Source organism: Dreissena polymorpha, chromosome 6 (assembly GCF_020536995.1).
Source record: "Dreissena polymorpha isolate Duluth1 chromosome 6, UMN_Dpol_1.0, whole genome shotgun sequence".
NCBI lineage: Eukaryota > Metazoa > Mollusca > Bivalvia > Myida > Dreissenidae > Dreissena > Dreissena polymorpha.
In genome coordinates, this window is record NC_068360.1 from 97583509 (window position 1) to 97608487 (window position 24979).

At 32.8% G+C, this 24979-nt stretch overlaps 2 protein-coding genes across 11 annotated transcripts in view; one reads left to right on the forward strand and one right to left on the reverse strand.

The window, feature by feature from the left end:
• Positions 1-358: 358 nt before the first annotated feature.
• Positions 359-24979, reverse strand: part of LOC127836658 (tyrosine-protein phosphatase Lar-like) — a 40510-nt gene continuing 15889 nt past the window's right edge. The window contains exons 1-28 of one of the 7 annotated variants that reach the window (XM_052363334.1): positions 17348-17447; positions 14546-14893; positions 13706-14032; positions 13206-13496; positions 11270-11566; positions 10774-11055; positions 10328-10627; positions 9893-10210; positions 9453-9749; positions 8959-9072; positions 8240-8267; positions 7974-8017; positions 7585-7844; positions 7144-7231; positions 6891-6967; positions 6725-6761; positions 6147-6244; positions 5707-5832; positions 5419-5573; positions 5193-5328; positions 4934-5059; positions 4727-4787; positions 4489-4562; positions 4194-4316; positions 3961-4086; positions 3649-3788; positions 3296-3431; positions 359-3150 (exon numbers count right to left, since the gene is read on the reverse strand). In XM_052363334.1, coding sequence (XP_052219294.1) covers positions 3055-3150; positions 3296-3431; positions 3649-3788; positions 3961-4086; positions 4194-4316; positions 4489-4562; positions 4727-4787; positions 4934-5059; positions 5193-5328; positions 5419-5573; positions 5707-5832; positions 6147-6244; positions 6725-6761; positions 6891-6967; positions 7144-7231; positions 7585-7844; positions 7974-8017; positions 8240-8267; positions 8959-9072; positions 9453-9749; positions 9893-10210; positions 10328-10627; positions 10774-11055; positions 11270-11566; positions 13206-13496; positions 13706-14032; positions 14546-14893; positions 17348-17405 — 4563 coding nt within the window. In that variant the 5' untranslated portion in view covers positions 17406-17447 and the 3' untranslated portion in view covers positions 359-3054. Of the gene's footprint in view, positions 3151-3295; positions 3432-3648; positions 3789-3960; positions 4087-4193; positions 4317-4488; positions 4563-4726; positions 4788-4933; positions 5060-5192; positions 5329-5418; positions 5574-5706; positions 5833-6146; positions 6245-6724; positions 6762-6890; positions 6968-7143; positions 7232-7584; positions 7845-7973; positions 8018-8239; positions 8268-8958; positions 9073-9452; positions 9750-9892; positions 10211-10327; positions 10628-10773; positions 11056-11269; positions 11567-13205; positions 13497-13705; positions 14033-14545; positions 14894-17347; positions 17448-24979 lie in introns of those variants that run through there. The other 6 variants (XM_052363336.1, XM_052363338.1, XM_052363335.1 and 3 more) reach the window with 6 other exon arrangements.
• On the forward strand, positions 18966-21988 carry LOC127836668 (uncharacterized). 4 transcript variants are annotated; one of them, XM_052363365.1, is made up of 6 exons: positions 19005-19196; positions 19417-19516; positions 19641-19955; positions 20418-20441; positions 20880-20972; positions 21230-21988. In XM_052363365.1, exons 2-6 carry the CDS (start codon positions 19444-19446, stop codon positions 21250-21252), a joined length of 528 nt encoding a protein of 175 aa, XP_052219325.1. In that variant the 5' UTR covers positions 19005-19196; positions 19417-19443; the 3' UTR covers positions 21253-21988. The 4 variants fall into 4 exon arrangements, with proteins under 4 accessions (XP_052219323.1, XP_052219325.1, XP_052219322.1 ...); XM_052363363.1 differs by lacking the exons at positions 19005-19196; positions 20880-20972; positions 21230-21988 and adding exons at positions 18966-18998; positions 20595-20873; XM_052363362.1 differs by lacking the exons at positions 20880-20972; positions 21230-21988 and adding an exon at positions 20595-20873 and having other exon boundaries at positions 19005-19227.

Here is a 24979-nt window from a genome sequence, read left to right on the forward strand (position 1 = left end):
AACGCAAAGACTAGGTTGTAAACCTGTTGAAGGGATCCCAAACCTGACAGTTAGTCCGGAACTAATCCAGAACCATACAATTTGAAGAATAGTTTTTTTTGTATATTAAAAAGCAATGTAATAATAACTCGATTAAATTATTTAATTACGCAATGGTTATGATACACAAGAACAACAGCATTAACACTTTTTGAGTCGTGATGAGATTGATTAATTACTAGCAGAAGGACATTTTACTTTCCTATAACAATTAAAACTCCAACATTTTCTTTTTTTTCTGACCAAACGTAAGCACTGAATTGTTATTACGCATAAAGAATTTGATCAACAACTGGGATAATACACAACAACACTTACATTTTAGGAAAGCTAAATACTTTATTAAATACAACTATATAATATACAAATGTAAGCGTTATAAACAGAAACAACTTAATAAATTGTAAGTGTAAAGGTATGTTACCAGATTAAATTCAAGTTATGCATATACAATATGTTAAATAGAAATGATAATTTGTATCAAGTAAAACAAGTCTTTCTAGAGTTCGTGACGTTTTCCCACGAATATCATGTCTGAGAGTGGCACAAGAACACAAGTCAAATATATGCCATTAATACAAATAATCACATTTCAGCAGTAGACACATTTCTTATCCATGGTGCATTGCCTCATAATAATAATAAAAATATTATTAAAAATCATGAATAAAAGTCATTTGACCTTGAACTATGGTCTTGATATTTGAATGACGGCTTTGGGTATTATACACAATTAATTTCTTAGTAAATGGACATAATAGTCTGAAATAATAGATCCTTTATAAAATCTTATCAAGAAACTAGCTTTCATCAACGTGCACGACCTCACGTTTTGATATGGATCTTTAGTTTCGATAAATAAGCCATGTTTGCGACTCAGCTACGTACGTGTGCAATAATAATCTGTAGTTATATCGCAATTCATTAACAATGCAATTAAACATTTTAAAGATAAAACAACTCTTATAACTAACATTGGCGTGGGCATTATAGCTGTACTCGATAAATTGACCGGTCGATGTGAAATGGCAATTAACTACATTTGTATCAAAATCCAATCATAAAAAAACCAGACATCCAAGACCTTTTTTACAATTAATTTTTGAGTGACTTGTACTGGACACATAGAAATGTCATGGGAATGATAGACTATGTCAAGATCCAGGCAAGGAGTAAACAGTACATTATTGGAGACAGCGCAAACAATGCCGGACTTTGGAGCACCCATTTAAACCCCAACAGAGCTACCCATTAACTGAGGGACGAAACGACTTCGATATGCCTTCTTTTGGGGTTATAAAAAATAATGCAAACTTATTCTTTTATACCAACACAATATTTGCACGTTAAATGAAAATTCCACTTCAATTTATGTTCATTAAGTATTGAATCAATTATGCATTATGCATGAATCGCATACGTATATATAAGAAAGACGGTATCCTTCAAATGAAAATACTATTAAGTCTGGATAGCAAAAATACAACAAGCAAACGGTTATTTAAAGCATTGGCTAATGTATAATATTAACCCATTTATGCCTAGCGTCTAGAAAAAAGGCCTTGGCAAACAGCGTAGACCCAGATGAGACGCCGCATGATGCGGCGTCTCTCTAGGGTCTGCGCTGTTTGCTTAGATGAATTGTTGTAATAAATATTCTAAATTTATAAATAAATATACTAGACATCCCTAATTTTGGAAATAAATTGATCCAATTTAGAAGGATGGCAGAGTCCACTAGGCATAAATGGGCTAACTATTATGCTATCACACTACAAATGACGTAGATTTTCAAGTTGATCATTAGATCAGCCATACATGTAACAATGAAACTTTTTTTCTTCCTGATATGAAGGTTAATATTATTCATAACCTGCATACCATTATCACTTTAAACTTCAGTAACGTAATATCGGAGAGGGTAATTTACATGAGGAAGTGTCTATTTTACAACCGCCCGTACAGGCCATGTCTTAAATATGTGTCATAACGCAACGATCAATACAGTTTTCAACTCTAAAAATAGTTAAGTTTCAAACAGGAAGCTTTGAACAAATGTGTCTGCTGATTGAGCGCAACTGAATGCTCACAAACAGATTAAATGTCCTTCATCATGCGCATGTTTTGCAATTGATAAGAGATATACAACCTTTGGACGTTGATTGATTAAAAGATGACATATCAAGTACAAAAGTCAACGATGCTTTACTTATTAAACACAAATAAATATGAATGTAAAAATATAAATGCATATTTGAATGATTTGAATACACTTTTACTTTATATTAGGACTCATTTAATTAGAGACTGTGTAAACAATATATCAAATAAATTATTATTAGTAAATACCATTGCATAGACTATTTGAAAAACAACTTTTAACAAATAATGTGAAGGGTAATATTGAGAAACAACAATAACAACAATTTTATATAAAAACACAAATTATGAATAACACTGGTATATTGCAGATTCGTTCAATAATGATAAAGTGAGACAACCGATTCGAAGCTGACAATAACTATCACTTCCATAAAATCAAATAAAACTGAATACAATTTATGAATTTGTAGTAATAAGTTTGCGAACACGAAAACTATTGCATAAGTTTTGCATTAACAGTCGTTGCATTAATCCTTTAATTTCCTTACAACATGTATACTATGCTAATACACATTAGTATTAAAAAACATGCATTAATATGTAAGTCCACATCCTTTCCAAAGCTATGTCTCTTAAGTTTGTTGATAATTTATATTAAGGTGCCAAACGTTTGCCGAGTGTTCTTCTACCTTTTATTCTGGTATCCTCTTCTTCATAACGGAAGAAACACTCGAAATCGAAACAATTTCACTTTTATACGAACAGTTTTCTCTGTAAAGCAATGTTTATAGTTCTTAAACATACACTATTTGCACCATTTCATGATTATCATAGATTATATCGCCCGTTCCGGTCATTTACACGTGTATACCAAGAAAGGCTTTTTGTTTAAGGGGCAGGTTGTTATTTATTTTATTTTTTTCTTCTTATTCCGTCCTCTGTATTTTCGTATGTCTTGCCGCCTACCGCATATTGCTTTGCGAATTCGTGACAAAACCGATATTGCTCCTGGAATAAGAAAACAGGAAAAGAGTGTGAACAATACTATGCATGAACACGAGTCCATAAAGTACTCCGTTAACGTCAGAAATCAGTATAGATTGACGATCTCACCAAACACTTGTTAAATTTAAGCAATTACACAGACATGTACCTCATGAGGGATGATTCGTTGACATCGACGCTTGGTCATTCTCACAGTCTCAGCAACGGCAATCTCTTCGTCCCGTTTTATCCTCTCGACAATGCACCATAAAACCGCGAACAAACCACTGCGGGTGTATCCGTCACTGAAAAAGAATTTGTAATCAAAATAGGGTGAATCAAGAATAACTGTTTTGCATAACTATATTGAATGAACAAGAAATATTGGGGTATACGCTAAATATAATTGTGAGCGTGAAATTGTGTCAGGAATTTTTAAACAGTTAAACGATCGTAACTAGTATACCACTAAGACCATTCAGAATCCGAAACTTTGAACATGTGAAATAACACACCACTTACCGACACTGCACAACCACTGGAAGATCTGTTGCAATGTCTTGGGCAGCAATCAATAGGTGCATTATATCTGATATTTTGCATACTTTGGTCTTCTTTGGCCATAACGAGAAGTGGAGAAATCGAACATCAAAACTTTCGTGCTGCAAACGATAAACAACATTTTAACATACGTCACAAACGATTCAATAGAAAATCAAAACGTATTGTTTTTATATTGCAGCATAGTGTTAGGCATTTTATGGTAAAGCTTTTTGATAAACGTATGAAAACATGTAAAAATGTGTTCTTTAACTCAGACGAATAGCCTTATACCTCTGCGTAATATTGGTATTTAACAACTAGCTCTGTGTAATGACTTTGTGTGCTTTTTGAAACTAATTTCCCACTGAATGGTCCGGTAACAGTAGTTTTGTCTTGATCGGGAATGTACGGATCCAGCTGAAATAAGGTATTTTAGAGTAAATTTGGTTTTATAAAATAAATAAAACATGCCAAGATATTTTAAATTTGCAGTAAAACATTTCATGTTATACAATGATGTAAACCTTTTCATTCAGTATAACGACAGTTGCGAGTTTGAAGTCGTGCAATAGCCATAGAAAGTCAATGTCCGTGCTCCCTTCTGCTGTTGAGGGAGTTAAGATTATTTTTTTCTGTTCTCGGAAAGTCTGTAATAGCCAATCAAAATATGTTGAATATTCTGACATATTTATACTGATAATATTGGTATGTCATTATAACATAAGAATGTCAAATTGAAACGACGTTACGAATGCAATGCATCGTAATTTTGGAATTCAAACGGTTAGCATTTTCAATGTTTACATTGGAACTACTTACATTGATGTAGACTGCGTTGGCGTACTTGCTTTCTCCTGTGGCAGAATGCAGCAGCATTGGTCTGAACCGATCTTCTGAAAATTCAAACAACATTGCTTTATTGTTCAGCTTATATGTTTGTTGTTTGCGCATTTTGCGTTTTATTGATTACGCACATTTATAAAAAGACATTGCTTTGTATATTCCAACGGATGGTTTTGTGAAGGTGCAACATAGTATATATACGTTGCTTTCTTACCAGCAGCAAGTGTGTCTTTAGTCGCTTGTGTTGCGTTGAATTCTTCGGCCTCGCGTAGTCTCTAGATGTATGAAAATTAAGTAGTAGTCTCCAAGATACTGATCCATAGAATATTCACAAGCAACAGTGTAAGAAAATATGTAAAAATAAGTAAGACTTTAGGTTAAACTTTTTATATTATCCTTATTCATTTGTGTGTTGAATTACCTTGAACTCACTTCCGAGAACACTATGCGTCATTGAAGATGTTGTCATGTGTTCATTGTTCTTGACAACACTTCCAATCGGGTCAAATACTTCGCACAGAAGTTCATGTATGTACAGATACTGGTTCTATTTAAAAAAACAACAGCAGATACTGATATAGTCCTATATTATACTCATAAGTAATGGGTTATTTCTGCCTCACATCAAACGGTACAACTTATCATGATAATGGTTATAGAGAAATGAAATAGTTACTTGCCTTAGTCTGTACCATGTTGATGCGTTGATCCCTCATTGCTTTTACAGCGTCGTGTACATTTATCTCATGTACTGCGAGCCCTTGATCGTGCAGATAATCAAGCGTAATAAACGTACCGGTCCGACCAACACCAGCACTGTGATATAACAAGTACTCGATAATCTCATGAGTGATACACATATTTTACAAAATGACATTGTTGAGATCTGAATAATACACACATTACCTGCAATGTACAAGCAAAGGGATTGTTTCGTGGTCGGCATACGAGCGGACTTTGCGCCAGAATTGTACCAACGACAGAGCTGAGTCTGGTACATCTTTGTCTGGCCATGCGGTAAAGTGACAATGGTAAACTGTGTGTACTTTGTGAGAGCTTTCCTAAAGTTCATAAAAACAGAGTTTTACAATGAAAGCATAATGTTGCCATGCGAAATAAAACTATATTAAACTAGAAGTACAAACATGACGATATACAAATACTGAACACGCGACTAATATGCAAACATATTACATTTGAGCATTCCAGTTTTCTAATAATGAAATCGGCATAATCATCTTGTTGAATCAATGATATCTTGAAGTGTCCACGCTTGAAAGGGTTTCGCGTATCGTCAGGCCAGTATTGGAAGCATTTCCGCTGAAATATAATATCAATTCAGTGATGAAAACATGTTGTCTGTAAATTAAAATAATAAATTGAATTAAAGTGAAGTACCTTACACTATTTCCAGCGGGTATAGAATATTTGGAAATATATAACGATAAAGAACAACATATTTCAACATATAACTTCAAATGTTCATGTATTGTTTGTTTTAAAATTATTCATTAAATAACATAATCCATATATATTTTATAAAGCCAATATCTTAAAAATTCAAATAAGATGTATGCTTTATTTGACAATATTAAAAGAAACTTTGAAACAAAACGATTAATAAAAATACAAACCTTTCCTTCTTCCACTAAATTTGTCACCATCGCCACCGCTTGAATTTTTTCTGCCCAGATCAATCTCCATATATCCAGTATCGTTCGTTCTAACGGTCCTACAAAATATCATCAAATGACTGCAATACATGGAACATGATGATTCATTTGAATTTATCCAGTAAACCAAACAATATATTGTATTTGTAGTCGAATATGTTTTGTGACTGACGTCTGAGCTTTATGCATAAAACCGCCACACACAATAATTGTCTTCTTCAAGACTTAATAAAAAGAATGCCGCTTCCTTGTGTTTACGCAACAGATTCATCAATTACGTAACTTTACATATGAATTTCTCAGATTCGCAGGTGACTTATACATGGTTACCGCACTGTACTGATCACCGCTATCAAGAGTTGTTGCACTGTGACTACGGCTGGGTGACAATACACAGAGTTTACAAAACAGGATAAAAAAGCAACAAGATATTCCAGACAGGAATTACAAAACAATATTTACTAAAGAGGATTTACAAAGTAGTCTTTGGGGTTGAGTGAAATAAAAAGAAGGCTTAATCTACTTTAAGAAGGTATTACCTTGCGCTGCGATGTATTTCTTTGGTTTATTATAACCCTGAAAGTATAACATATCAAGAGTATTCCTTATGTATCAAATCACAAGTTTTAATGTCAATTTCTTTAATTCATAGGTTAGAATTTCATTTTAAATCAAAACAAGTACGTTTAAAGAAATCTTTATTACATCAATAAAACTGGCGTTTATAAAATCGGAATGTAAGTCCCCATCAATCAGTGGCAGAACAACTCTATTTTTGTCATCTGTAACATATTTTACAAAATCAAGCTATATAAAGGTAAAACCATTGTTTTCCAGTTTTTAAAGCCTACAATTGTTAAAATAAAAGATTGTATAATTACATAGATTGTCGTATATCACTCTACGTAAATAATAAAAAGCCGAAAATAAGTACAAAATAAAGAAAGAAAACACTTACACGGATACATGTTCCTGTATCGGTTTTTCGGTATATTGATTTCGATACGTGCAGCAGAAGTGTCAAACTTTAGGTCTGTGTCCAGTGACTGAAAGTTGCCAGTAACTATATTTGTATCAAATGAGGGATGCACAGAGTGTCAGTGCAATGAAAAAATTCGGGAATGTTAAAGAGGCATTCCAATTGAGTAAAGTCAAGTATTGAGAAGAATTATTGAGACTTTGAATCATGCAACCTTAATCTTTAAACTAATACATTTTTCTGTTAGACTAAATTTGCATGCATAAATATATATTTTTATTTAATAGACAGCATTGTTTTGTTTAATACGTAGTCTATACATTCAGGAATAACATACGAATATAAGTAAATGAACGGTTAAAGTTAAGGGCTTGTAAACAATTTGTCATCGTGTAATACTGCGTAAACGTTGATACTTACGTAGAAATTTTTGAATACATCAGTAGGGTCTTGTTTACACTGATATGTAAATTTTCGCAACTCTTGGATGTGTATGGACCGAACGCGTAATTTAAAATCACCGGCATTCCCGTACAAAGGTTCTGGCACAATGACAAACGAAGGTGTCCTCTGCAACCCTTCAGTTTCCGACGTATCTTTGTTATGTTGGTATGTTGGATTATCAGAGCTGCCTGTGGTTGCCTTTTTCATTACGACCTCTACTCTCCCAGACCGAAACACTGTATAAATAATGTAACAATATCAATTGCAGCTTTACATCAAATACACATAAACGCGATATTAAGAATAAAGAATAAACTTAAGTAACCGACTTTTACCAAATTAATCACACTGCAATTTGTACTTACGAGAATTTTCATAAACTGTACCTTCTTTTTTCTTTGACTTAGACCTAGACAACAAATACAAATTGGCTCTTTAATTTTTATACAAATATTGGATTGACATTTGAACAAAGTGAATAATACTAATTAAATACAGACGCTTAAGGAAGAACACAAATCAACAGCTCCAACAAAGCTATTGCTTTAATACAGCATAATTAGTACAGCATCATCAGCATCATCTATATTCAGTAATCAATAATTTAAAACAAACTTTATATGATACTCACTTCTTGAAGGGAACTCTTGTCGTTGTGCCTAAACATAAAACACTTTTTTTAATATACAAGCTAGTAGTAGCAGTAGTTGTAGTAGTAGAAGTAGTAGTAGTTGTTGTAATGGTAGAAGAAGTAGTAGTAGCAGTAGTAGTAGAAGTAGTAGTAGTAGTAGTAGTAGTAGTAGTAGTAGTAGTAGTAGTAGTAGTAGTAGTAGTAGTAGTAGTAGTAGTAGTAGTAGTAATAGTAGTAGTAGTAAAAGTAGTAGTAGTAGTAGTAGTAGTAGAAGTAGTAGTAGAAGTAGTATTAGTAGTAGTAGTAGTAGTAGTAGTAGTAGTAGTAGTAGTAGTAGAAGTAGTAGAAGAAGTAGTAGTAGTAGTAGTAGTAGTGGTAGTAGTAGTAGTAGTAGTAGTAGTAGTAGTAGTAGTAATAGTAGTAGTAGTAGTAGTAGTAGTAGTAATAGTAGAAGTAGTAGTAGTAGAAGTAGTAGTAGTAGTAGTAGTAGTAGTAGTAGTAGTAGTACTAGTAGTAGTAGAAGTAGTCGTAGCAGCAGCAGCAGCAGCGGCAGCAGTAATTGTAGTAGTCGTAGTAGAAGTAGTAGTAGTAGTTGTTGTAATAGTATTAGTCGGGTTTAACAACCTAATATAGCAAATATACATTAAAAGAGTGAATTTTCCCATTCAAAAATCGGCGTTTTAATATCTTATTAGACACAGAAACGAAACGTATCGAACCATTGTTTCTGCGTTTCCGTATCACGACCACAAGAACGATGAGTACCACCAAACCTACAACGGAGCCTCCAACACCACCCCCTATGGCTGCAATTGAAGCGCTGTTTCCTCCATCTAAGAAATTAAGTACAAACATAAATATACTTGTTTATGTAAAGAAGTTGCTCTTGTAAACAAATAGAAAGTGTAATCCATTACATTTTATGCTTGAACAAAACGTGAAGGTATGATTGGAATAGTTTAAACATGTATTGTTTAATAGAAAATAAGAAACTGTTCTAATTATACGAATACACGTTAAATAAAACAGTCCGGTGGTACCTTGGGTCTAGAGCAGTTATACATCCGACAAAAGTGAATGTATGAAATATTTATGGGAAAAATATTGACGATATTCTTATGTTGCTAAAATAGTAACGCATTATACCATCGCTAAATACGACTTCATAATCTGCTTTATAAGCTACATATTTATTGTAATTTTTCATTCTTACCAGTTTTGGCTCTTGTTAAAAATGTTATCACATCGGTTTCCCCTGAAGATCCAATTGAATTTTCTGCATACATTTTGAATTGATAAGAGGTCCCGGAATCCAATCCGTCAATAGATATTCGACTGATAAGTCCAGATACATTTTTGTAAATCCAATACTCGCTCGTTTCCTGTTTATATCCTATAACGAACCATTGATATTCGCCTCCATTGAATCTTGGTATCCATTCAACGGTTACTGACCTCTCTGTTACCACCTCTTCAACTACACGGAATTGGTTTGGCATCGCTGGCTCTTCTGTAAAGTATATATATAAAATACCTTTCAAACGTCGATGGTAATGAATGGATGTATAAATGATCGCTCATCATTAAGCAACTACAAACTAGTAACTTATGTCCATTATTACACGATTCCGAAATAATGACATCATGTATTACCTTTCGCTTGAATAACAAATGCATGTTCCGTGGCGCCAACGGCATTGTTTACTTTGATCATATAGGTTGCAAAATCTTCTTCCTGGATGTTAAAAATTGAAAGGTTTGTATGTAGTCTATTGTCGGAAATGTGAATATGAAGTCTGCTGGTTTCATTTATAATTAACCATTTATCGTTTACTTGCTTCAGCCAAACAAATGCCGATGAAGCGCTTGGAGCAGGATACGCCACAATAGTGTAATTGAGAATTACACTACTGTTTGATTTCGTCCATACATTTGGTACAGGAGGCATAAATGGCGAAGGTCTCGGTGAGCCTTCAAACACAGAAATGTTATATTAGTTGTAATACAGTTAATCACAAATATTTATCAACATTAGACCGTTACTTTGAAACCATAAACCAATATAAGTGTTATATCAAATTGACTTACATAGTATCTTGATCTCAATTTCTCGCGACTGCTGAACTTTATTGTGCGTGTTATTTGCTCTGCATTGATAGGCTCCCATGTCATATTCACATCTTGTATGAGGAATTGATACGGATATTGTGTTAGAATATTTTTCACTTAATAAATCATTTCCACCGCGTGTATTATTTATCAGTAACATATAGGCCAAAGGGTCGCCTTCAGAATCACAGTGTAATATAACAGTTTGACTTTCGTTTACCGTAATATTTTGCACATTCTCAAATCCGGTGGCATAAAACCTTTTTATATTTGCGGCGTCTACAAAGTAATTTGATCATACAAATTATCAGAAATATAAATTATGTAGTTATACGTATAATGATATACAGGTATATAAAAGATTTCGATAATGCTAAATGTCTTGAAAAGAAGTATAAACATACAAGTATTAAACATGAACTTACATTGTACATCAACATAAAACATTGTTTCGTCGTCAGCCGGCTGTACACAGCATCCTGTAGGTGTCATGGTGTTGTTTACTTTGCACTTATACAAGCCCTCGTCAGATATCTGCATGTTTTGCAAGGCAAGTGTTTGCCCACGCCCGACCTCGCGTGATGTAGTAACATGTATCCACGTGAAACTGGTCTCAGATGGATTTCCAGGTGTGTAAGGGCACATGACTGACAATGCCTGGTTCAACAAAACGGTTGTATTCGCAATAGACCGTATAGTCACTGGATCTGAAATGATTTATTGCACAGCAAATGTAACGCATTTCGGCACCGTTATATTATTGTACGGCTCTAGTTATGAACGAAATATCTCTGTCAAAGACTTGACGGATTTATGATAATTATCTTGCCATGGACATGTTTATAGTATTAAAAACTGTAAAAATGTAAAATAATTGTAAATAATTGCTATTCAAATGATAATAAAAATGTTCAAACTTACATAATACGTCAAGTGTTAGGATGATATTGGCATTTCCAGCAATCACATGCGGTTCGAAAGTTGCGTTCATGGCATTGTTGACATCCAGTGTGTAATTACCGTTAGACACTACTTGTGGTATGGTGAGTTGTTGTCCGTACTGTTTCATTCCCGACGGCAGTGTCCATGTATAGCTCATGGGAGGAGGGTTGCTCTTACTGGTGCAATTAATTGTTAATTTCTCATTTTTTACTGCCCGTATTGCAGCGAACGCAATTGAGTAATTTCCGATAGCACACTTTGGAATTGACGGTGGATCTGTATGTACAGAGCAGCATGTATAGTGAGTTCAAAATATCTTAAGGTTATCAGCTTATTTTAGATTGTGAGAAAGCAAAACATTCACATTTTAAAATCGATGTCCATAAAACGTCTCGTCAAATTTATAGTTTAAGTCAAATAACGCATTATGCGTATCTCATTTGACATGTTTTTTCGGACACGTTCGTATCTGAAGTAGAATTAATAATGAGTTTATAAGATGTGTGTTCTTCCCTCCTTCAATGACTTGTTACTGAAAAGGACTATGAAAGTATGCTAACATTTCAAAAGTCTTTCTGTCTAAATCCTGCGATGTTTACAAAAGGCATCCACCAGAGGTCAGCGTTCAGATCAGCTTCGATAAAAAATATACCCAACCTTAATATACAAAAATACAAAACGTATATATGATATGATAATGAAACTTGATGCACATATTTTGCTCTAGATTTGCTTTCTGTCTGTATTAAAGGGCCTTTTCACAGATTTTTGCATGTTTTGAAGTTTGTCATTAAATGCTTTATATTGATAATTGTAAAGATTGGAAATAAAAAGCTCCAGTGAAAAATCGAGAATAAAAAAAAGAAAAAGAAAAACAAAAGTAACCCACAACTGGGTTCGAACCACTCCCCTGGGGTCCTGGAGTAAAATTATAAACCATTTAGACCACTCGGCCATCCGTGCTCACGCAATGTAGAAAGTATTGTATACTTTATAAAAGCAATCATCGTAATTTCACAAAATATAGCGACAACAACAGAACACTCCAAATTATTCAATCGCTTCGCGTTGCAACGCTTTATAACTTTCAGGCTTTTAAATCGTCAACAGATGCATACATTGGCTATTTAAGAGCATGGTATTACTGTTTCCTCACAAATATCATAACTAAAACGAAAATTTGCGAATTTGAAACAACTTTTTTAAATTTTGTCAATTTACCAGAACGTGAAAGGCCCCTTTAACATGTTTTACTCTTTCTTTCCATCCGTTTGCAAACACTTACATAAAATGAAAGTGATAACAGCATAGTTTCAATCCCTTAAATGTATCGAGTTAACTCATGTGAGTTGAGTGTTTAAAAAAATGAATTATATAAAATACTAAAACAAATCGAAAATTTTAAAAGGCATAACCATGAAACTTCGTACACATAAATAGCAATTTGAGGTGTATTAGAAATGGTATTGTTTATAAATGCTAGTTGTTATATATCACAATCGACATTCGGACAATAACATTTTGTTACATAAGAAGAATAGTACAATTGTAACATGCTAAAACACAAGTTTGAAATAAACACACAAACACTCATATCGATACAAATGACTTATTTTGTTTTAAGTTTTCCTATTCCCTGGGTATAAATATTTTTATAAAACTGAGGTAAAAATATCAACGAAACGGCATAAATGACTAATAATCTAAAAGCGAATAGTATGGTTAATATATTGGCACTGCCACATTGACTTGATGTAAATCTGATACATAAACAATACTATCAAATGATTACTGAATGCTTATTTTTAAACACACACGTATGCCTCTATTCAATACTAGCAAAAACTATCCGTTAACGGTATATTTAACTAAGCTTTAAAATATGTGATGTTAATAATCCACGATAGACACTTACGTAAAATGGTGACCACTGTGTCAGTTGACCTATATTGTGTTATCGGAGATTGATTTGTTGGCTGCATAAAACTTGTGGCATTGCAGATGACCCGGTCTATGTTTTCACGTTGCTCCCATTTCAGTTCAATTGTTTTTCTGTTTATCACGGAACCTTCAGAATAAATCCATGAAATGTTTGGCGTTGGATTCCCAGAAGAATAACATTCTAGAGACACAGAGCGGTTGGCTATCACAGAAATTGTGTTAACAATTACAGTCTTGTAGAGAATTGTCGGCTTCGTAGGAGAACCTTGAATCGCAAATTCAAATAAATATAAATACATGTATGTTAATGCTTATTTCGTAAATAGTTGTCTTTTCTTTATATGGTAAACATTTTGATTTGTATATTTAACCGAATTCTAAAACCTTATATTTACAAATTACAAGTTGTTTAAATAATATCAATCCAAAAGAAATCATAGTGAGAATATGCTGTATGGGATAATCAAAACATACTTAAAACATCGATTTCCGGAGTTATATCGGATAATATCTTTCCGTATCCATTTGAGGCGTAGCAAAAGATCCGAGCCCTGTGATATGTGTTGCTAGGTGTAATAGTAAGAATACTTGTCGTCACATCAGACACTGTTGAACTGCTGCTATTTACAGAAAGGTCAACATCATCACTGTCATAAGAGGGGGTTCTGTTATCCAGGTACCAGGTTATTTGGGGTGCTGGACGTCCGACTGAAGACACACATCTGATGTAACTGATTGCCAAGTTGGGGAGGACGGAAATTGTTGGTACGGCAGGTATCAATGTAACATTTTTCACTGGAACTTTAGAAAAGAGAAAAAAGGAATCTGTTACAAAACTGTCTTTAAAAACTGAAAGTCGTCGCACTTTGAAAAAAATGTTAATAAACAACACTTTATGTTAAGTTACTCCATATTTTGATTGTCATAGTTATATTCACTTGAAACTATGACATGTTTTCTTGAAGCATATTTTACATGTTGTAAGACGTTAATGCAGTTTATTTGTAAATCTGTGGTTGATTTTAAATAAATTCGGCAAGTTGAAGAACAGTTGTCATCTTAACAATATTAGAAATAACCCATTGTACAATTGGACGCCGGCAATGTTTAAATGATAAATGTGTGACTTTGCTTTTTTTATGAAGTGGAAGGGGTCATATGTCTTCTTATTTCAATCGATAAAAAACTGATTATTTGTGTTAAGTTTGTCAGTTACATTATAGTATATCTGTTAATAAATTAAACATTCTATCAGTACAAATATAAATATATAATTATCTATTTAAACCGGACACCGAATCATATAACACGTACCTGCTATCATCAATGTTATTTCATTGCTAAGTGTTTGTACTGAGTTAATGGCAACCGAGCACTTCCATTTCTCTCCATTATTGTTTGTGTTAACTACTCTGATGCTGCACGTAAATGCTGTCGCTCCCATACAACTGCATGTCGGACGAACATAAGAAAATGGTGAATCACGTGAGGCACAATTGTTGTTCACATATGCCGTTGAAAGAAGTCTTTCGAACTGCCCATGACCAAATGGTTGGACTAACCAGTCTACTATCGTCGCCGATGAATGCGTGCATGTCAATTGAACAGTTTCGTTGATGTTCACCAATGTTGAATTGGCTTTTAATTCCGGAGCATTTGCATCTTGTATATAAATAATTTTAATTATACATATACATATATTTATCACCCAAGCAACTGTTGTATTCATGCAATTAGAACATTAGAATGATGAACTTCAAACGTTTTTTTCGAAACTATATGGTCTTATTCTTAATAAACTAAAATAATTGGCTTCATAGTTGGCAATTAAACACAATCTTGATAAAATAGCTTAGTTCATTTAAGCCAATATATAACATTCTGAAACAAAATTTTCAACAGTTCAAACTCATTCTGTATTTTGTACGTAGACAAAATACGTATAATTTTATAATGGCTGTATAAATTACAAATCATATTAATGATGGTTCAACTTATCTCAACTTGGTTAAATCAGAAAAAAAAAACGCACACGCTTTATCGTAGTCTTCCGATGCTGTCAGTGGTAGAGTTTATTCTTATCGCGTAAAAAGACCTTTTCACGTTTTGATAATATACACAATTGAAAACAAAAACACAGTTTGGTAGTTGAAAATGTTTGTTGTAGTTAAGTTTTTTTGCAAGGAAACAGTAATACTGAACATTAACCATAATCTCAAATATCCATTATATGCATCTTTTGACGATTAAAAAACATGAAAATTATGAAACGTTAAAAACGCGAAACGATTGGATAATTTGGACAGTTCTGTTGTTATCGTTATGTTTTGCTACATAACGAGGATTGTTTATATATGTCATAACATATCCTGTGCTTCATGTCAGCACGGATGACCGAGAGGTCTAAGCTCTTAACTTTTACTCTATTGGTAAGTGGTTCGAGCCCAGGTGTGGATTACATTTTTTTTGCACTGGAACTCTTTAGTTCCGATGTTTAGATTATTTAATTTCAAGGATTAAACAAACTTCAAACCATGTCATAATCTGTGAAAAGGTCCATTTAAATTGTTTCATATTATCAATTCCCTTTGTTAATGTTTTAATTTACAACGTCCTACGCAAGACATGTAGTTTCTCACAATGCACTCAAACGCCCAGTAAACCAAATTATGAATCCCCAATAGGAATACGCTTAAAATCATAAGTTGTACTTCCGGTAATACATACATTGACCATAACCAAATTGAATGACATATCAACCCATCAGAACATAATTCCAGCAGTTATAATGATGGTTTCACCCACACTGATAGTATCAAAATATATAAGTAGACATAATAGCCGTCATTTCTTGCTGCACATCAATAAAACTCGACGCCCAAAGTAATTTACACGACCGGGAGATATGCCGACTACGAATACAACTAATGTATCCCAAGACCAGTTATATCTCCCTATTAGATTTTGGTGAATTGTGGCCATTCCAAGCCGATTTGCGACAAAAAAGAAGAGTCCGATGTCGCTGGCAATGTAAAATAGTGAAATATAACAAAATGTATAAAATATTCGACTGTTACGAGTAAGTATTTCAATGAAAATGCGAAATGCTATCCACATTGTCTATCTAGGTCAGCACTCGGAAAGCGATTCACGTTTTTGTAAATTGACAAAAAAAATAAAAATAAAATCAGATTCGCAAATTTTCATTGTAGTTATGATATTTATGAGGAAACAGTAATACTGAACATTAAACATGCTCTAAAATATCCATTAAATGCATCGTTTGACGATTTAAAAACCTGAAAATTATAAAGCGTTGCAACGCGAAACGATTGAATAATTTGAATAGTGCTGTTGGTGTCGTTATATTGTGTGATACTACGAGGATTGTTTATATAAAGTATAAAACTTATCACTAATTGTATGAGCACGGATGGCCGAGTGGTCTAAGCGATAGACTTTCACTCCAGGGGTCAGTGTTTCAAGCCAGTTGAGTGTTGCTTTTTTTAACTTTTTAATTTTATTCTTGTTTTTACTGGAGCTTTTTAGATCCAAAGTTTACATTTATCAAAATAAAACTTTTAATGACAATCGTCAATACATGCCAAAATCTGTGAAAAGGCCCCTTGAAGTTCAGATTTACCATTAATAATGTACGTGCGGTCGAATAGCATTGAGCTTTTTAGGAGAAAATGAAAAACCAAATCAAATCAACTCTTTCGGCTCCATATTGATAGTTTTCCTGTCAATTTATGTATCTCCGGAAGTACAATGTATGATTTTAAGCGTATCCCTATTGGGTATCATACGTTGGTTGAACTGGCGTGATTCACATTCAGCTCTCAATATTAATCTTAGCACCTGTACAATTTATACATAATCCAACAGTTCATAAATGTTTCTGAGAAATGAACGTTGGATTTAAATCTTTCCCGTCCACAATAAAAAGACAATCACTTTTATATAAGTATATAATAACAATTTCATAATAGGAAATCTGTGTGTGCACAGACAGCACGCATTTGCACAGAGTAAACAGTTTTCCGACGGTTAAACCTTTATCGAAACATATCACAAGTGTTGAGTATTGAATAATAAATATATTAAGTTACATACCTATAATATATATTTTTGACAAAAACGCGAACGTGATAATTCCTGATTTTGACCACATTATTGAATTAAAATGCACACATGACTAAACACACCACAACACCAGAAAAACTAAAAGCTTAGAACAACGAATAACTCAAATACTTACATGTGAACTGTGTAATGTGTATCGATTTAATTCAAGTGTCTTCCGTTATAATTAATACATAGACATGTTTTACTTGAAACACAGTATAACCATCGACAAAATATGTCTTTTAATGAAAAATCCCGACCAAAATATTTATACAGACTCGAATGTCCAACGCAAACGTCTACATTCATGTTTTAGTCAATATATTATTTAAATGAATTCGGTTTATTTAATCTTCTTCCTGTGAATGAAAAAGTGGAACGTAATTCTTGAAATGAACATTAATTTCGTCAATTTACCCTCTCTCTATTTTTCTCAAGATTATGCCGGTATTATATCAACCCAATTTCCAATGAATTCGTGTAAATGAATTGTTAAATTAATAAAAAAAACGGCTCAGTAAATATCGTGAAGACCAACGCTGAAGCCAACACAACGGGATTGTGATTCTTCTAACATGTCTTTCTTAACCTCGCATGTATTAAATGTCATACAAAATGCAACTTAACACAATATCAATATGCCGCATCCTCTGGGCTGGGCATTCTTATAGGTCGTTCCATTATTGACGAGTAGACAGTTTAAATTAATGCTTGATTTGATCAAACGTTGATGCATTTGTAAATACAATTTGGAAATAAAAGCACATACTTGGTTCATATATTCGAATACGGTAAAGCATTCGAAAAATAACCGACAAGCGTGTTTATAAATGTATGTCATTTTATTTTGTCAATCTTACGCGATTTAGGCCCAGACGTTGTTGATTTAAGACCCGCCTTTACTGAAGACTCTCTTTTACTGCCAACTCCGTGTATGCAAGGCGCCAAGCAGGACAGCTTTTGGTACCCGTATTTATTGTTATTATTTATGTCTTTACTTTATTATGTTTAGTTTCTGCACTTATTTGTGCACCCCACCTCAGAAAATCCTATAAAACTCACAGACAGCATTTTAACAAATACGCTAAATAGTATTCATAACAAATAACTATTAATGATCTCACGTATAAAAATTGTGAAGAAATCAGGAAAGTTTGTAAATCTCATCTGTGTACATGAATATAATGACATATAATGAACAATATACGAAATTTAGCAGTATGAGCTAACATAAATAAGCAAAGCGTTGATTCACTGTGTACACATTATAAATGTCTTTTGAGTATAATAAATTACCAAAACCTTTGCTTACTTAATATCAAAATAGTATAAAAACTATAACAGAGTCAAGTCCGAGCACCCTGTACTTTGTATGAATGACGGGGATTTAGGTTGGAGCTATTATGTTTATTCATTTTATATTATTAAATGCATACGAACACTTGTATAAATTGGTTGATTGTTGCTTTACGTATTTGAGTACAGTTAACACACTACTCATGCCAGAAATTATAGAAAAGCTTACATAATTTAATCATTCTAATTCACGCCGCTTAAATTTGTGATAAAATAAAAGCTGTATTGGTTTATTGCATATGTTTGGCTATCTAGACGGGAGTACCTTATGCATGACGAAAGAGTTTTGTATCGATTTTGGAGTTACATTACTTGGATAGTGTTTATTGTGCTCTACATTGTTTTGCATAGACATTTATAATTTCAATACAAAACTTCAAATAATGTATTCGAGTAAAATGTAAATGCGCTACATTATCAATTATTAAAATATTAAGCTTCACCATTCTCGGTTTCGTTTTGACTTACATAACGTTGCCAGGTAAAGTGATTTTGCTTTGTTTAGACTTGCGGTGAGTTATTCCCGATTAAACCTTTTGATATTTTGTAATGCAATTTATATTTGTTGCGCGCTTGGGGTGTTGTTTGTATATCAAGTCGGATAATATAATTTGAACGCCATATTTGTTAATCTAGGTCAAATATATGGTTGAAGTGTTATTGTAATTTAATAATGAAATCAATTTTTTTTGTTAAATCAGATTGCTTGACAACTACTTGCGCGTAAAATGACTGTCAACAATGCCGTCATCATCATTTGGATCGTCATCATTTTGATGGTGTCTTCAGTTTCCTTGTCTGGTAAGATTGTAAGATATTTTTTGTATAAATTGAGCTACTATTTAGTGTATTATTGATTTAGAAAACATACATATTTTACAAAAGTGACACGAACTTATACCAGTACGTATTAAATTGTTAACAGGTGTAAGCTCATGCAGCATTAACCTAATTGCAACAACAGCTGCGTTTAATCTGGGAACCAACGTTACCCTGACATGCACAGTGTGCACTGTGGAATCTGGGATAGAATTCAAACACAATGGCACAAATATAGCGTCATATGGCTTCGATATTCAAGTAGTAAACGCTACTTTGCACAAGGCATCAGTGAAGGAAAACGGCGATGGATCAGCAGAAATGACTTTGACAATTTTCAACTTGGCGAAGTCGTCAAATGGTGTTTATTCATGTTCTACAAGCCCATCGGACAGTTCTTCGCTGACTTTAGCATACACAGGTAAATGTCAGTTGATAGGCAACATTCATAAATGCATCACAGTTAGTTCGTTTATAACTTTTAATCGTGTTCGTGTAATTCCACTGAAATAATTTTGAAGTAGTTTTGTCATGTGATTTTAGATTAACATATGATTATATAACCCTTGTGTAAAGCTAGGACATTATCACGTTTATTTATTTACATTTATTTACTTTCACATTTAATATTGTTTCACTAATGATAAAGCTATTTTCCTGAAAAATGTCATTGTAATACTTTAATTTAATATCTCATTGGCAAAATGTATCGATGTTTACGTAAGTTAGGACCAAGAACATGTTATTACTCTTTTCTCATTGCCAAATTACAAATTATTTTGTTGTCAAAACGTTGCAATTAATATAATACGATAGTATGCATGCATTGTAAATTCAGTTTTTCAGAAAACAAACTGTATGTAGATGCATATTTTTTTTTCAGAATCAAAACCAACCACAGATGATGGTAAGTTTATTTGTATCCTGACTTAAGCCTATTGTGAATGTAATGTACTTTTTTGAAAAAAGTGCTATGGAGTATATATTTATTTACGTTCTTGAGGTACATGCATCTTTTTTCTGTATGCGTACAAATAAGCACAATTCATTTTCATTTCAGGCTCAACATCCACTTCCACACACATTAATAATACCACAATTAAACCAACATCAATAGTAACTCCTGAAATCACAACAACGAATTTAATGTGGATAATTTCACCAATATCAATCTTCCTAACATTTGCGACAAGTTGTACAACAATTATGTGCTGTATAATTGGACACAGGAAAACAAAGTTATATAGGTGTAAAATGAACACATTTACACCTTTAAGTTGTAGTTAATCGAAACGAAATACATATTCCCTATCTTTAAAGATGTTTCATTACATTTGATGAACAGGGCTGAGTCCTGGTGAACTTGCTGCAATTATATGCGGATGCATAGCCGGCGTTCTTATTGGAATTGGCATCGGCATCATTGTATATACCAAAGGTAATTTTTATGTCTTTATCAATGAATGTTATTTAAACAAAGTTTTGTGTTTCAATGCCTTATACTATGCAATTTTGTTGATATCTTCATATGATTCACCAAACAAAGTGTTATATCTACTCGCAAATCAGTGACAGGCGATACAATAATTAAACCGTTAAATAAATTAAATAATTATTTATAAATATAATCATACGTGTTATATTAATTTTCGTTGAAATGTGCTATGAATAATGTCGCTGTTTTGTGTTGAAAAGGTAATTTCGGATGTACTGGATAAAGAGATATAACGGAAATGAGGGCCAACACAATACACGATCTGTGATAAAATTTAGAAAGGGTAATGTGAGGATCGTGCTCAGTATAATTAAATTATATGTTTCGGAGTGTTAACTTTGCTTATTTAATTTTAGTCTATGGACCCTATTAATTAATGTATATTTACAAACTATGTATTTTGGAATGATAGTTTTAGGTATTGAATGGAAAACATAACGAACTGTTTAAGAGAAATTTGTATAACATAATATAATATATAATCGATTGTCATTTGCCTAAATTTTGGTTTAGTATATTTTTGTGTTTTTAAATAAAAACAATAAATCAACGGTTTAGATGTAATTTCTCGCGTATCATTTTACCGCTTTAAAGAAAGGCACGCGGAACTGCCAACGGAAAAAGATAAGAATAAAAAAATACCAGTCTTTCTTTTACAATAAATGATACATACGTACATTGAGGCTTTTCCGTTCAAATTTTAATGCTGTGTTATTCAAACATGTTATATATTGCATATTGAACACAAATACTTTATTTTGTTTGCATGAGTTCTAGAAAGTTCAGTGTATGAATGTCATGTGCAATGCGCGCAGCTTCCTTTAGACGACATGATGCAATATTGTAAAATATTTTTTAATGGATTTTATAACAGGACTAGTAAACAAATGTTGTTATATGTATATTATGCTCGATTATGTTTAAACCATCAACTCCTATACAATAAATATGAAACAAATCGACGGAATTGCTTGTTTATATGAAAGGAGGTGGGAGTCGCCGTATTCAACTGGTGGCTGTTTATTACATCCATTTGAATTCAGATTTATTTAAATAAAATAATCCTCTCTCTCTCTCTCTCTCTCTCTCTCTCTCTCTCTCTCTCTCTCTCTCTCTCTCTCTCTCTCTCTCTCTCTCTCTCTCTCTCTCTCTCTCTCTCTCTCTCTCTCTCTCTCTCTCTCTCTCCCTCTCTCTCTCCCTCTCTCTCTCTCAATATAAACCTAAACAATGCGACTAGTTCAAATGATATACTTAGCCGAGTTGAAAAATTATTCGAGCAGGGCTTGAAAATGTTGGGGCAGCTTACTGAATCTCGTTTTCTGATATCAGTTTACACGAAGGTAAACCTGTGTGTGTACTAGTTTGCTAAGCAAAGAGGTAATATTGAATCGTAAACACTCAGCCATTTGGGGAGGCGATTTAGACTGGTGGCTTCAGTTAATCGTATACGGTATTGTCATATATACCGTGCATTAAATATGTACATAATTAGGCAGAACTATAACGTGTCAGAATACATATGTATAAGGTTTATTATGTTTGTATACAAGGGAATCATAGCAAACTGTTGGAATGATATACGCTAGTTCATATTATTTCCAAAACCGCTAGATAGGTTCGAAGCTGTAAAGGCTTTACTGTATTGCAAAGTTCACGCATTCATTCGTTGCTACATCGAATCAATAATTTTATTCGGCGACAACAACATGTGTGCAAGGAATACATTTTAGTAATACCAAACAAAAGTGATGTATTTGCACAGATATCACATATTATACGCCATCCAAAATATCCCTTTTAAATTTGCAGTAGATAATTAAATGACACCTTTACCTTTTCATAGTTAAACAATAATTTGTGATCCACTATATAACACGTGTCTATCAATGTACGATAACGGAACACTAATAGTTCGGATATATATATATATATATATAAATCTTTACATTATGACCCTGGACGAACCAATCGCAATGCAAACTTTTACGTAATGAACATGAAAGATACGTTACATCAAGAAAAAATATTTAATGCGCGTCGTGTATGTATTAATTTAAAATTAAACTGATGAAAACTCGACAACAATGCCTGCTGATTTAAACACTTTTTAGATAAACAGAATAGTCTAGGGGAACTAATCAATGTTATTGAAACATACACAAACTACAAAATCGTCTCCCATAAAATGTGATAATTTGCAATATAGATCTGAGACCAACATAAATATTTATTAATCTTGGTGATACTTATATATTTTGTTATGCATGTATTTTATTGTGTATATTACATACTTTACTGTATAATAATAAAAGGATAATAGGTCATATGCAAACTCCTTTTTTACCGCGTTATAGTTGTGATTAAGACAGCGTAGTCATTTTGCTTATGAATTCGTAATAATGAAGACATCGAACACTTTGACAAGAAAATTTAATCACAAAAATGACATAGTCTCTGGTATGTTTATTTGTGCAGTTTGAAGGAAGTATTTGATTGAACTATGTGATCAAAATTCAGTTGCAACCGACCGAATGAATGCATTTAACAATGCAGAAGAAATATTTTGAAATGCAATAATAATGTTTATTTTTTAAACCGTTGCAATAATTGACTGTGTTAACCAGGCAATAATACATTTATGAATCTCTTCCTATTTCTCCAAGCTGTAAATTCAAATGCAAAATATCCTGGTCTGTCAACAATCGTGTTGATGATTTACGCCATGTTTTAGGAAGTGTTTTGTGAATGCCTGGTAATTAACAAGTTAAATTTTAATTCGTTCGAATTGCATAGTTCTTAAGGTTTAAGTCAATACTACTATTAATCATGGCATACACAGATGACTTATAATATTCACGTTATATTCGATGCATCAGAAATTAAAACATAGAACCAAAATACATGTTTAAATTGATTTATGCGCGTTGATTCGCGAAGAATAAGCAGTAAGAAAAGTTCATTGCAGTGCTGTATGACAGTGCTCTTTCTGAATCTTAAATAAATAATACAAAATTATATAAAGATATATCGAAATCCTCTCTGACATTAAGGGAAAAAACAACAGAAACGAATTGAGACGTAACTGCTATTTCCCTTCTTAACACCCATTCACTTACCCTCGGAAAGGATAGGGCAACCACTAAATTATATTCTTCGGTTGCATACATTAAAATGCAAAATAAGACTTTCTACATGCAAACTATATGCACATTTAATAAAAATGTAAAAGCTTGATGTTTCAAAAAATGCTATAGTCCATGCTTATTTACTTTTATAACGTTGTATATAAATAATTCGCTATTAATAAGTACATAGCAGATTAACAAGATCATTTATAGTATAAATACTAGAACGTCTGAATTGCAAAAAAACGGGTAATGTAAGTATTGGCAAATAAGTTATATCCACCATTACGTTATTCCGATTAAAAAAAGTTTATCATCCTAAGCATAATGTCAGCAAAATTATAAACTATAAATCAGTCGTAATCCTGATAAATATAATACATATATTATATAACCTTCACTGATTAAATATGGAGAATTATATTGCAGCACTATCTATTTGCAACGACCTGCACAAAATCCTTTCTTGATTTTTGGACATACCGGTAGTTAAGTTTAAAAGCAAACGATTTGAACAAAATGTGTTTGCCGATTTAACGCTACATGCGTAAAGCAAACAGATTGCACAAACTGGCATCCAATGTGCAGACGATTCTTCTCCTTAAATAAAAGAAAGAAACACAGTTTGAATTTAAGTAATTATAAAATTCTTTTTTGGAATAGCTTGTTTAAAATGAAAAACTTTGCCAAATTAAAGGGGACTTTTTACGTTTTGGTTAATTGACAAAATTATAAAACATCATTTCAGAATCGCAAATTTTCGTTGTAGTAATGATATTTTCGAGGTAACAGTAATACTGAACAATTACCATGCTCTAAAATATC

What these genes read in the sequence shown, in the direction of transcription:
- LOC127836668 (XM_052363363.1), top strand. Translation starts at nt 19,444, where the DNA reads ATGACTGTCAACAATGCCGTCATCATCATTTGGATCGTCATCATTTTG. An exon ending in GTCTTCAGTTTCCTTGTCTG is followed by an intron (nt 19,517 to 19,640) that starts GTAAGATTGTAA and finishes AATTGTTAACAG; the next exon opens with GTGTAAGCTCATGCAGCATT. An exon ending in GCTGACTTTAGCATACACAG is followed by an intron (nt 19,956 to 20,417) that starts GTAAATGTCAGT and finishes TTTTTTTTTCAG; the next exon opens with AATCAAAACCAACCACAGAT.